The sequence below is a fragment of the Juglans regia genome, chromosome 9 (assembly GCF_001411555.2).
Source record: "Juglans regia cultivar Chandler chromosome 9, Walnut 2.0, whole genome shotgun sequence".
NCBI lineage: Eukaryota > Viridiplantae > Streptophyta > Magnoliopsida > Fagales > Juglandaceae > Juglans > Juglans regia.
This window is the reverse complement of record NC_049909.1, coordinates 19118962-19133756: the sequence shown is the minus strand read 5'-3', so window position 1 is coordinate 19133756 and position 14795 is coordinate 19118962. Positions and strand designations below refer to the sequence as shown.

Below are 14795 nucleotides of genomic sequence, written 5' to 3'. Positions count from 1 at the left end.
ATAAATTTGTTGTCAAACAGAATCTGTTGTTCGTATAAAAGTCTGAATGGTATGGGCCTGCATTCTATATTTATCTCTCCAAATTTAACAATTTATCTCTCCAAGTTTTTTGTTATACAATATTAGACTTCTTAATATGAAATCCAAAATGAAAATATAAAAAAATCATTTAAGGTTGATCATTTATATGAAAAATAATTTAGAGGTTTTATCCTCTAAACTTCGTTGAGTAAGAAAAAAATTTATTTAAGATCTCAATTATAGCATTATATACTGAATGTGATACAAAAATATCTGAATTTTATATGAAATTTAATAAACTAGTTTACATACTATAATGAAAGATGACTTTTAAAAGATCACTTGATACTTCCTATGAAGAAAATAAATTCTAAAAATTTCATTACAAAAATAATAATGGATTAATATTATTCTATGAAACATTACAGTCAAAAATTTGAAACACATATTAAGTTGTATTTTTTAGAATTTTATTTTTATGTCTATATAACAAATTATTGAGATCTAATTTTATATGTAGTTATGTTTTTATAATTTTGTTTTTTTATTTTTATTTTATATAAACGTGTCACATGGTGGAAAAATTGGCCCCCACTGTGTGAGACACCAATGGATAGTGTACGTATGGCTCATATGTATTGTATGTTTTTGATTTCCAAAACCAGTTTATTCAATCGCCAGCGGGCAATAAGACCGGCCTTCCCGAATCCCAGTACTGGATTATGATTTTTAACTGTAGTATCTTACACAAGATGACATGTTTGAGATTTTACCTTAAACGAGTTAACAGTAATAAGGTAAATCAATTTGGAAAATAAAAATCTATATTTATGAAATGATATTTGAACTTTGTGATTAAGATAACATGTTTGAATTGGTCAGCTGCTGAAGCTCCCATGCATGTGGACCATATCCTTGTAGCTAGCCACTTGCCAATCCTCTTGGCTTTCAGTGCATGATCATTTGTTCATAGTTGAAGTGTTTACTGAAGTATTCAGACTTCTGAGTGAGTAGTGACACTGCAAGGAGCCAAGGACGTCAATGCTTTGATGAGAGGTTAGCAAGCCTGCCCTTTATCATTTCCTCACCCCAATATGGCTAGAAGTGACTCTCTTCACTATACTCGGTTGAGCACGGCATTAGATACAAAATAATCTTATAAAAGTAAATTTATAAATTAACATAACTTGATTTGATACATTAAATTATAAAATTTATTTTATTGTAAAGTAAATATAATGTAATCTATGTATTGTATCGATAGTATAATTTTTTTTTTTCTAAATATATTTTAAAATTTTTTAAATATCTTGTAAAAAAAATCATAAATATATTAAAAAAATATTTACTTAATCATTAAATAAAAAAATAAACAAAAACAGAAAATCGATAAATTGTCTCTGTAGCTTTTCGTTAAAGGAGAAGGGGGAGATTGCCAACATCTCACTCTTCCTTCTCTACCTAATAATAATCTATTTTGTCGGCATTATGAATAGAGGTTGACAAATTTTAACAGCCACAGAAATTAAATAGTGCATTTTGTCGATGATACCTCCAAGACGACGAAAGCCTGTGCACGTGAGAGCACCTCGTCGACCTTAGGAGCTGCAGACTGCATTCTGCTTTCTGCAACAGTGCATTGCCAGTTGGTTCACGCCACGTGTCAATTCACAAAGGGCGCAACGTGGATTGACACGTAAATATTTAATTTCTATATATATTTTTTTAATCATCATAAATATATTTAAAAAAAATAAAAAATTCACAACATTATTTTAAAATAATTTTTTAATCATTCGGTGAAAAAAAAAAAAGACCCATTCGAAACATTTTTTGAATCTTAAATTCGAGACCCAAAACATTTCTCTTCCCTGAGAGATAGAGACGATGGTCACATATACAAGGTATAACGATCGTGATCAGAGTTTTAAAGCGAGACATTAATTTCTAAGGTCGGATTGTGGTCTATTATTCCTTGTGTATATATGTAATGCGAATGGAAGGCCCAATGATAGCCCAAGTATGCTTCATATCCAATGCGCAGATAAAGCCCGGTTACTTCCTTATTTGAATAGATTTTGGGGCTGATGACTTGTGAGCAAGAGAGGTTTTTCTCTTTTCAAGTGCAAAAAACCTATTTCATAAGATGGTACTTCCACATCCATCTGTAAAATTATACTTTCATAAATCACAAGTTTATAAAGAGATTGATAAAATTTTATTTAATTAATTTATAATTGATTTAAATAAATTTATGTTAGATTATTTTAATAATAGTGCACGATGTTGAAAGTTATGGTGGATTAGTTTAATTATGGATGGATCAAAAATTTTAATCTGATTAAAATATATATGTTATTTATTTGAATTAAATTAGAATTTTTGGATATAAAATGAGTTAGCCCTGTTTGGATAGTGAAAGTGTTTCATCTCATCTGAACTCAATAACTTTTTTAAATTCTCATACAAAATAAAATAAATAATTTGACTTTTTCAAATACTAAAATAATAATAATATTAAAAAAAAATATTCTAATAATATTTTATTTAACTTTTAACTTTTATCTAAAATTATCTCATCTCATCTCACTATCTAAACAGTACGAATCTAGCTCATTCTAAGCTTATTGCCGAAAATAAAAAGAAGCAATAAAATAAGAAATAAATAAAGCTAAAAAAATGTTGACTAACATAGAAGATGGTAAAGTAATATAAAGCTACTCCAAATGAGGAATGAGTCGAATGACACTATAAAAGAAGGGGATCTATACAAACGTGCCACTTCTCTACACTCTTCAATGATCTCTCTCCATATTTCTGACATCTTTTTAGAAAGGTTATAAGAAATTATAAAATTATTAAACATAATATATTTTACTCTCAAACGGTCCATAGATGTAGACTTTTATATCAAATTTGGTAACTTTTTATATCTCTTTTTATTTATATTTTATATGTTTTATTTATTATTTACTTATTGAAAGAACATCCCAACACCATATCAACGCCCAATTTATCATCATGGGCAATTCGACCCTAGTGTTGGGTTCTAACCAGACTGAAAAATTGCATCAACAATAATACTTTGTTCTATATTCAACAAACGTAATATATATATATATATATATATAAATACAAATTTTAATAATGTATATATGATTTTTAATATCATAAACATAAATTTGTTTTTATAGAAGTTGTCAATTATATTAATAGTTGTGTATTTATCAGCCAAGCAATCACGAGTAACTCGATTAAATATTAACACGCAATTTGAACTTTGATTTCTGATACGTCACAGCTGACAACAATTTTTTGAGGTCTTGGTTTCGTTTGTTTAGCACTTCAGTTGGGAGCAATCTTTCTGCCCGTTCTACCAATAAAAATTAAAAACATAACACCAAAATTCAGAAATTCTACATAAAATCACTAGATGCATACTTACACTAATTGGGTCCAAGAATATTTCTGTAGAAGCATCACTAAATTTTGCATATAACAATACTGAAAAAAATGAGCATTGGTGCTGTTAAATACATTAACTTGCACAAGAGGCTAGAATGGAGGAAAGAATCATCATCGGCCCACGATGATAATTCGGATTTCGATATGGTATTTTTTGTGTTCATCCATAACATAAATAGTCAACAAGCAAATAAAAATAAATAAAAAGAGACATGAATTTAAGTGGTTTGACATAATGTTTACGTTCACGGGTTGTTTGGGGGCAAAATCTATTATAATGGATGATTTTACAATTTCTCATGACTTCACATATTTCACAATATAGTGGATAAATTTAGGGAAGATCCTTTGGAGTCGCTATGTATAGTGGAATTTGGCGTATGGAGCTTTTGTAGAGTTCATCAGATTTGTGGGAATTTTCTCCTTATATAGAAGTTTATTTCCTTTGAGTAATTGAGTCCAACTTACTTTGTGAAATCTTTTCCTTTTAGGAATCTGAGTCAACTTTCCTTATGCAAGGAAAATGGTAGTATGTTACCTGAATTTGTCCTCTCACTTTGACCGCTCATGTATTTAAAATTTTTTAATTTTTTTTTTTACTTAATGATTAAGAAAGCAACTTTTAGTATATTGATGTATTTTTTTTTATTTTTTTTAAATATTTAAATATGTTAAAAAAAGAAAAATAAAAAGAAAAAAATAAAAATGTAAATTTATGTTAGATGGCACGTCCAGTAGTCATTGTTGGGCAGCAACTTAGCATGACTCATCTCTTTTTAACCTTATATCTTGTCTTGATTTTTTACTTTATTTTAAAATTAAATTATAGGCTATTGATTTGATCCTTACAAATACCTCTAAAATTGAAGTAAAATGAGTCAATGACGGTTCATTTTCTAATGGATTTTCGTTTTGAAAACAAAAAATGAAATCACTGCTAAACTCTTCGGGTACATGGGACAATTTTGTTTTGTTTTTTTAAATGTGTGGAGGTGAAATAAAAATAAAATTATTTATATTACATTTTTCATTAAAGTTTCTGATATGAATATTAACTCAAAACCTCTCTCATAAAATTTGTTAATTCTCATTACTTCCATAGTGGAATATATATACATACATATACATATATTCAAAACTCATATTTTGTTAAACTCATATTTATAACACAAATAATCTATTTAGTAATCTACAAATATGATATAAAATACTAAGGAAATGATTTGTACAAACCTAAAATGTACAAACTACACATGCACTCATTTAAAAAAAAATGATAAATTTGATACCTATATAAAAAAAAAACTCATTTTTTATTACTAAGCTTCATTATTTTTTAAAAGAAATGCATAAAACTTATACTGTATCTAGTATTACTCAAAATACTACTCATCTCATTATAAAAATGTGGTATTATCAATAATTAATTAAGTCTTGAATAATAATGATAATGTGATTTTTTAGGATGAGGCTTGCTAATTCAGTTACATTTGCAAAGTATTTATTTTGCACTAGAAAAAGAAAAATGCTAAATGTATTTTAGAAAAATTTATAAAAAAATTTACTTTTCTACATATCAATTATTGATATGTTGAAAATTATAAAATTTAAAATTTAAAATTTAAATTTTGAAAAAAAACTAATAAAATAAATCTTATAAATAAAAATATAAGTAAAATTATAAGTTTATCTAGCATTATTTTTGAAAAAATAGTTGTCTAAACAACCTACTTCTTCTTTTTAAATGTTTTTTTTTAAAAAAGACACCGAACGTTGAATTCGCACACACTGAGGTCCAGTCACAGAGAAGTCAAACACCTCGTACAATTACACGTGGTGGGTCCACTCTTTTTGTTTCCTGCCCGTCTTTTGCGCGCAGTCAAGACTCCGCCCAAAGCCACCTGCTCCCAGGGCCCACACAATGTCTTTCTATCCATCCCTGATTCCCTATGTAGAAGAATTGCTTCTGTATATATTAACATCGTTCCTCAATTTCCGCTTACTCTTCTCCATCATTATGTCTGATCACCGCGAAATGGCCAAGCTCGTCTTCGCAGTTACTGTTACCTTCTTCTTGTTTGTACTCTGCCATGCCCGTATTTCGTCAGATCCGATCCAGAACGACGCCATCGTCAATGAACCGAAGACTGTTTTCTTCACCTTTCCCCAACCTGACACCGAAACGACCAGAACTACCGTCCTCCTGCCGAGCGAGAAACCCGGGTCCGAACTCCCCACCATGGTCGAGTTCAAACCCAAGAAAACCGATCCGAAACTGCACGGATCTGGCGCCAAAGAATCCGAAACTAGTTCCGTCCATTTGACAATGGTCAGTTTCCGTCCGATCAACCGTCACTTCCCCAGGCATTCATTCCCGATGACGTTCCGTCGCGGCCACCATTTCCGCCGCCGCCACCGCCACCACCACCACCACCACATCCACGAGTTGAAGCCGTGGGGCCCGCGCTTCTATGGCCGTGAGGTTCCGTATGGAGACGATATGATCTTGTCCGACGAGAAGTATTCGAGCTCGAATCGTCCGTTGCCTCGGGGAGGGGTGCATCAGATCCCGGCGAGGTGGGCCAAATTCGGCCACGAGGGATCCAGGTTTCACCACGGGCACGATGACGTGGAGGGAAGGGAGCACATGAAGAAGAGGAAGAAGAGGAATCACCGACCCGTGGAGCGAGAAGAGATGGAGGGACAACACGAACACGAGAGTGGATTCATGAACAAGTTTCGCAAGTTTTTGATGCAGTTTTGAAGATGTGAGTGATCAACCTATATATTCTGGGGGAGTCTTTTTCTTTGTAAATAATCATTGCATCCGTAAGAGATGTAGAAGCGTTATATGCATGGTTAACGTCTAGTTGTGCTACGAAATGTATACCGATTCTGTGCTTTTTATTTTGGTTGCTACTTAGGACTTGTACGGATTAATTACTGATAATTCGAGTAATTTTGCTTGTTTCTATATTTGATTAATCCCCATATAATCCCAAGTGGTGCATATAATTTGGATTCGAATAGCAGATGGTAGGGAAACAAGTCTTTGTTTTTCATTCGGAAATTAATACATCTCTCAAAGAAACACATATCAGAGGTGACTGGAACACGAATTTATTGGATGGGTGCTGGACAGCTCTGAACAGGGCCACGGACTGACTTGGTGAGATGCTCCACTCACATCAGAGCACTTCCATGAAGGACTTCTCGACCTTCTCAGTGGCGCACCAAGAAGGTTGATGTTAGAGAGGCAAATACCTGTGAATGGGGAGTTTCTCAGGCCTTGTATTAAACCCGCTTGCTGAACCTTCACCCCCCAAACATTCTTAATAGCGATTCCCTTCACCACCGGGAGAGCGTTTGGGTTGAATCTGTCGTCAGGGTGGTCGCCAACATCGCCTGCAATCTTGATCCCCTTTCGAGCAATTTCCATGTACACATCAGATACTGTAATATTTCTTATCAACCCTCCCCTACCGATGTTCGTCTTCACATGGATGCCGACTCCCACGTTGTAAAGGTTTATGTGTTCTGCCAACACGTTTTCCACCCCACCGGAGGTTTCACTTCCTATAGCGATTCCAGAAAATGGAGATGATCCTGCTATCCGTCGGATTGTGATGTCAAAACTACGACGACCATAACCAATTCCATATTCATCCCACCCGCTCTTCACAGACACAAGATCATCTCCGGTTGATATGTATGAGTCCTCTATGCAGACATGAGAGCTTGAATCTGTATCATAACTCGTAAGGATGTACAGAATTAAACATGATTGAACATCACGCATTTTGAAGTATCAGCAATATTTGATCGTTATTCCAACCATAAGATACTTAAGCAACAAAGGTGAACACTATCAATAGAATGGGCAAACAGTTTTGGGGTCTAACTCAGGGTTAAACCCACCTATCTATCTTAGCCGTAAGCCACCCCTATATCGTTGCAGATATCTTAAGTGTCAGGAAGGGTCAACACATATATAAATCTGAAGAATGAAGAAATTAATGAATAGGTTGGAGAGACTACATATTACTTTGATAAGTGGTGGCGGGATTACATATAAAGCACTAAAGATAGTAGTACCTGGATCAATGCCATCAGTGTTGGGAGAGTCAGGTGGAGCCAATATTGTAACATAGCGGACAACAACATTGCTGCAAAAAAGGCAGACGTACGAGATTAAATTACGACTCTATTTCTCCAATCCTGGGTTGTAACTTGTACCAGGCTAGTAGCGAGGAACATTAAAAAGGACCGAGGAAACAATGACCATATTGTAAATCCAATGAAAAACTCGTGAATTTATTGGTGGTCACTATAAATCTTATTGGAGTGCATTGAAGTATCAAAAGGATTTGCTAACTTAATTATTGGAGTGCATTGAAGTTAAGAGCCGTTATTGCATGGTTATTGTGCCACTCATGCAGCCCCCAATAGAACTTAAAAATGCCAATATTTAATTATATCATTCTGAACAAATAATTTAATACATATTTACACATGCGCTCAAGTACACACTCACACTTGATGATCAGTAACTTCAAAATTAAAATTAGACTAATTGAGCCTCATCTTTACCCACCGGTTGATGACATAGTTCCATGTACAATGTGGAGCTACACATCTTCAATTTCTCAAAGATACTTACAAATGAATACACTGTGGTGAAGCCTGATCCTTAGACAAAACTTGCAAATAAAGTTTAATGCTTACCTGCAATAGACAGGGTGAATGTTCCAAAATGGAGAATTCCGGAAAATCACATTAGAAATGATGATGTTTTTAGAGTTCACAAATTCAACGAGATTTGGTCTGGTAAATTGAAGAGTTCTCTGCCTCCACATTTTCCACCAGATATCTCCTTGGCCATCAATTGTTCCATTCTCACCTGTGAAAAAAAAAAACAATCAGAGAAACATTGTAATATGAAATATGAGATGAAATTAGGTACTGAAACATGTAGTTCTAGGTTGAGATTTACAATCACTACATGTCAAAAGAACCACTCATTATAAACATGTGCTTTATTACTATTCAATACAAGGACTACATTTTAAAATTTTTTTTAATAGTCAACATACACTCAAATAATTGAACTAAACATTACATGTCATGGAAGCATATTTCCAGCTACCTACTTATATGTGTGCTTCTCTAACATGCAGCATGTACATGACAAAAGGTTCTCTGATTATTATCATCATCATCATCCTTATCATTATTTGATATCTCTAATTCTTTATTATTAAGTGATTTAAGATGCTGAACATTGAGAACTGGACTTTGCTGTTTTTTAGTTTTCTTTCCCAGCCCGGGCGAAAAAACCTCTCTACCTATCTCTGCGATTCCAGCCCGTCCACTGGGAGGAGGGGGGTTGGAGCTTCGGCTCCACCCACCTCCTCCACTAGCTTATAGTTTTCCTTTCCTGTATTAGGTTTTTCTGTTTTCTGTTTTAAGTTTTTCTCCACAGCGCTGCACAAGCCGATCTCCTGCTTTTCTGGCGTCCTCCAACCAACACGTGTTGCCTTTTCTGCATCTCCAGTCGCCGATCTTCAAGTTCGCGGAAAGATTCCGCTCATTTGCTCGGTGCATTCGTCATACGCGCGACTTATGCCGTGTACAACTTCCACGCACCACGGCGTCCTGGGGCTGCTTCTGCTGACACGCGCGACCCCTTCGGCATCAAAGGCTTTGGATCCTTCATATCTGACCTTCCATTCCATTCTTACGGCGGCGCATGACCTGCACGTGCCGTCACAGCCAGTGTTGGTCCTTCGCCGGCAACTCGACTTTGTTTTGGGCTGCTATCCTTTGTTCCTGCTTTCCCAAAATGAGGATCAAGTGAAAGTGGGCGTGGCAATCTCTTTCAACCAGTCCAAACCGACAAGATGCAGCACACCCACCTTTACTAAAGCCGCAGTAATATAGTCTGTTTTATCAGACTATACAAAAACCGCTTCAGGCAGCATCACCTAGTGGGACATGGGTGGGAGTTGGCTCCATATCCCTCTTTTTTCTTTTTGTGATATATATGTTAGTTTTGAAATGATTGTAGGGGACTTCCATCCCACTGAAACTTGTATTCTATAATCCTTTCGTTTATTTATAAAATGCTAAAGTTGCTTAGAAAAAAAAAAAAAGTGATTTAAGATGCTTTATTGGAGAAGGAATCTATAATTATGCTGTAAGCTGCCTAAAGCAACGATGCAAGTTCTTGTTGATACCCACCAGTGATTACCACATCATGAACTCCATCTGCATGAATAAAGCTCATATACCTTCCTCCTGGACGCTCCCTCCCTCTTCCATAAGATGGCAAAGGAGCAATTAAAGGCCAGTTCCAAGTATCCTGAATCATCAAGCAAGGAAGAAAAATTCAATAGAGCATAGAATTAACTAAAGCAAGGGCCAAGAATTAAGGCAGTAGTCATCTAAGGTTCTCAATTCTTTTAACTTTCCCCTTCTTCATCAGAGAAGGGAAATATTGTAATGCAAGACTCAACCGACAGGAAATCACATTTGTGAGTGCCATAACTAGGAGTATTAGGTCAAAGTCAATCAAATTAGTCCCATCCTAACATGGCCCGGGAATATGCCACAAGCCTCAAGGACTGAGGTGGAGAAAAGGAGTCATTACTTGGCTCTACTATCTGAGAGACGAACTTGACCCAATTGTAAAAGACCCACATATGTAAAAGTTCACTCATGCCGATTGAACATAGGTGGAAAAGGGTCTAGTAGATGTGGCCTTGATACTCCTAAGCATGCACATGACTGAAAAAGAAAACAGAGCCAGTTATTTTTTAATAATGATATTCTTATACCTATTTTATGATTTATTTTAATTTTAATATCAAATATTACATAATTACAGTCCATTTAAAATAAAGTTATAAAGATAGTTGTAAAACGGATTGTTTATCATTACTCTTTTTAGGCGAATTCTTTTTAAGGGCATAGAGCATAGACAGCCGCAGTTGATGTAGGGACTTCCTAACCCCAACAGGAAGTTAAGTACCTTAATTATTAAATAGGGCTTTTGTTTTGATATCTCTCATCAAGGATTTGTGGGTGTTACGGATGGTATGCTTTTATAATATGAAGAACAAGCCTTTAACGTTGGAACCAAAATTATGGAAAGTATTCAAATCCTACATGTGCTAATGTTTACACTATCAAGTAAGACAAGCCCACCAGCCATGCACACAGCTGTCCAACGACATTAATCGTTCCTACTGTAAATGCAGTGCACATGCAACCATACTATACACTAGACCCACTACATTCCTCTCCTTTTTAAGCCCGGACCACCACCATGGTTCATATAAATCTTCTAATCCCCAAAGTTCTCCACCATCATTCCGGCTAAGCCAAGCAAAATCCGATCGCCATCATAATCAAATTTTCGACATGCAATGCAGCAAATAACCTAAAGTCCTATATCCCGTTCCAAAACATGTATTTGGATCTAGAGTTTTTGTTGGTCCAGATAAAAGGAGAGAGGCAACGGATCCCATTATATTTATTGGACATCTAATAAATTACACAAGATTCATGCGAGTAATACTTAATAATGTGAGATATATCTTCTTTGACTATCTACTCCCAACAAATACTAAGAGATGTTGGTCTCCACATGTTAGTAACAACAGCAAGTTATTAAGCCAATTACTAGCCAACCAGAATAAGTTGTACAAGTAATTTGGAGCAAATGTGGATTTATCATAGCAATCAGGCATTCACGCTAACTACAGCTAGAGCCAAATTATTGGAATTTTGTGAAAAAAATGATTAATTAGACTAGAGTACCTGAGTGGCTTTGATAACTGCATCCTTCGCCAAGTAGAGGGTCATGTGGCTAGTGAGATTGAAGCTCTCTGTTAAGTACACCCCGGAAGGTATGTAAAGAAGCGTGCCACCTCTCCTCCTCAGGTGCTGAATCCGATATATCGCCGCCCGAAAAGCCTTCGTATTCAGCGTCCGTCCGTCACCGACACCCCCGAAGTCTGTTATAGATATCTTTTCGTTCCGATAATTCATCGGTACCATCCCGGAGCACGATATCAGTGCCGCAATCGCGACGGAGCTCAGAAACGGGGCAATGGTTGAGAAGCAGAGCAAAATCGAGACTACGAACCGAAGCATTTTCGTAATTTTCAAGTCTTTTCAAGGGCAATCAGCAGAGATGTGGATTTTCTGAGTTTTTCTAAAGGAAGTGGTTGGAGAGAGCCAAAGAGAAAGGCCACAAAAAGTACTTTAGATAAATTTAAGAGCAATGAACAAAGAGATCTTCTTTGAGAAGGAAAACAAATGGGCTAAACGTGATTCAGTGGTGATTACAAGAAGAAAAGTACAAAAATTATATCAAATTTGGTTCAGAATATTCAAGAAAAAAGCGTCAGAAATCGGATATGTAAATTGTAAGGTCGATCCAGAAAATGGTACAAAGAGAAAGCTCCAAGCGAAAGGCTAACGGCAATTAATCTGCATTAAATAATTGAAAAGAAAAGGTTAAGAACCCAGAAAAGCATATGAGCTACTATTTCAGCAACGGGAGAACCAAATTTAGAGCGAGAGAGAGAAATACCTGTGAGATTGAGCTCTGATGAAGCATCGGATAACCGAGAGTAGTTTCAAAGGAAGTAATTAGCGGGATTTCATAACAGAGCTTACGTCTACCGGCGATCGTCTTTCGAGTGTGTGGAGCAGAGCAGATAGAGCACTGCGCTAGAGCAGGAAGCTGCAACGCACTGAGAACTTGAAGCAGTGAGTGGGCCAAGGTTTAATAATGTGATTAATAAGACTGTAACGGATACCTGTATATGCTGCAACAGTATCATACATTTTATTTGGTTAGCATGGTTTTAATACAAACCATAATACATTGTAATTTTGATCATTTCGTATTGTTTTGTTGAACAATTTATTGATGTTTTCTGTTTCGTTTAATCAGAAAACTTTATTCTTTTCATTAAATACTCCAACTCAAGGACTTAAAATGAATTGGATTCTTTAGTTTTTTACAAGAGCTTTTAAATGACCTAAAATGAGAGAGATAAATATATAAATTAGACCACCATATCTATTGAGTATTTAATGAAGTAAAATATTTATTAATGAATTAAGTATAAATGTGGTTGGATGGACAAAACCTTGAGTACGAGTGAGAAAAATATAGATTTATGAAAAGGACATATAACATTTATTATTGTTTGTATGATTTTGAGTAGTAATAAATGTTATAATTGGGTCGTGTTTGTGTCTTGTCAATATATGTATATATTATATTATATGAGTCAATCCGAACACGACTCATTAAGTTTATCGTGTCAAAATCTCAAACTCAAACTTGATCCATTAACAAAATAGGTTGTGTCGTGTCAACCATTTTTACCCATTAGTGAATACTACGAAATAGATTAACATGACAATCTGATCCATTTTAACCCATTTATGTAAATGGGTTGAACAGACCCGAAATTAACTCATTTTACCTGATTAAGTTTAGCATAATTTTATATAAATGTTAAAATCACAACATTTATTAAAAAAAATATAAAACTAAGTACAACTCTAAAATTACAATACAGACAATAAAAATATTGAAATTAAAATCTCAAACAATTTTACTTTTAAGTATAAAGATTTTATTGTAATTTTAAATTTCTTAACGAGTTATAACGGGTTGACTTAATATTAACCCATTAAGTAATCGTGTCAAAACAGATTGTCTTGACCCAAATCCGTTAAGACCAAACACAAACTCATTATTCTCGTGTCGTATTCGTGTTGAATTAACGGATCGTATCACATGTTACCAACCCTAATAAAACTCACTTCTTGTATATATTTCCCTTTTATTTTAAGCTCTCAAAGTCTAGTAAAAAATTTTAAGAAAATATCTATCCATTAGACAATGATATAGTTGGGTTTTACATATTTATCTTGTACAAGTCGGACCAAACTAAGCGTTTCAATTCAACCCTTTTTAAATAAACATACAATTATCGGGAATGATTTGTTTGCAAGAAAAATGACAAAAATCAAACTTTTTTAATTAAGCCCCTGATAATATATATATTTATATATATATATAAATATATATATATATATATATATTTGCTGTGATTAGGATGTAAAGCACTCCATCAAATAAAACAGGAAAAAGTATTGAATTCATAGGAAAAATTAAAGAAAAATGAATGGGAGATATAATTATTTAAAAAATAATCATAAATATGAGATTTATAAAAAAAAAAATTTCTTAATATAAAACTCACTCTTTTATAAAAGAGTGGGTCTACGCTCACTGTTGAGAGTTGCCGTTGGAACTCTCGCTAATGCATTATGTATTTTTTTATTTATTTACTTTTTTTTAATATATGATTTTTATAATATTTTTTAAAATAAAAAAAATTTATAATATTATTAAAAAAATATTTACTTAATCACGAAATAAAAAATAAAAAGAAAAATACCAGCGGGAGGCCAACGGTAAGCATAGCTTTTTCAAATAATGTGAGTTATAGATCCAAGAATTATCAAGAAAAAAAGAAGACGACGACGACTGTAATCTTTTTGTCTTTCAGATAAAAGCAACACTGGAAAGCAGAAGGTACGGGGGATACAGATTACAGACCCGCGAACGGCACATTTATCATCGAGTCTCTAGGCCGCCATTTACTAGAGCATTCCCAATTGACATTTGACTGATCAAAGCTTTAATTTTAAATTTAATTCACAAAATATTCATTTGAAACCAACTTTTTAAAATACTCTTGAAAGTGGTTCACATACCAAATATAATTAAAGGAGGTGATTTGATATTTTTCAAATTTGTTAGACTATTTAAATTAACAATCAATCAAATCAATTAGGTCATATGAAATAATCAATACATCAATTTTGATAATAAAATAAAAACTCATTTAAAAAACGTTTTCAAAATTTAAAACCACTTCAGGTATAAGTCATCATCTAAAATCCACTTTAAAAATTAAGTTTGTTACAACTAATTTAGAAACGGCCTTGTTTGTTTTCCAAAAACATCTCATCTTATCTCATCTCACCTCATCATTACAACTTTCCCAAATCCTCACACAAAATAAAATAAACAATTCAACTTTTTCAAATCCCAAAACAACAATAATATTAAAAAATATATTCTAACAATATTTTATTCAACTTTTTAACTTGAATCTCAACTCATCTCATCTCATCTCATCTCATCTCTGAAAACAAACGAGTCCTTACAAAACCATTGAAGTAACTAAATCTAGCTTGTAATACAACAGTCC

At 34.0% G+C, this 14795-nt stretch overlaps 1 protein-coding gene across 1 annotated transcript; it reads right to left on the bottom strand.

Moving 5' to 3' along the window:
- Window positions 1–6479: 6479 nt before the first annotated feature.
- LOC109010129 (probable polygalacturonase) lies at window positions 6480–12290 on the bottom strand. Its single transcript, XM_018990848.2, has 6 exons — window positions 12086–12290; window positions 11308–11982; window positions 9727–9847; window positions 8212–8386; window positions 7582–7652; window positions 6480–7230 (listed from the first exon to the last, which is right to left on the bottom strand). The coding sequence occupies exons 2-6, from the start codon at window positions 11641–11643 to the stop codon at window positions 6584–6586; spliced, it is 1350 nt and encodes a 449-aa protein (XP_018846393.1). The 5' UTR covers window positions 11644–11982; window positions 12086–12290; the 3' UTR covers window positions 6480–6583.
- Window positions 12291–14795: the final 2505 nt, after the last annotated feature.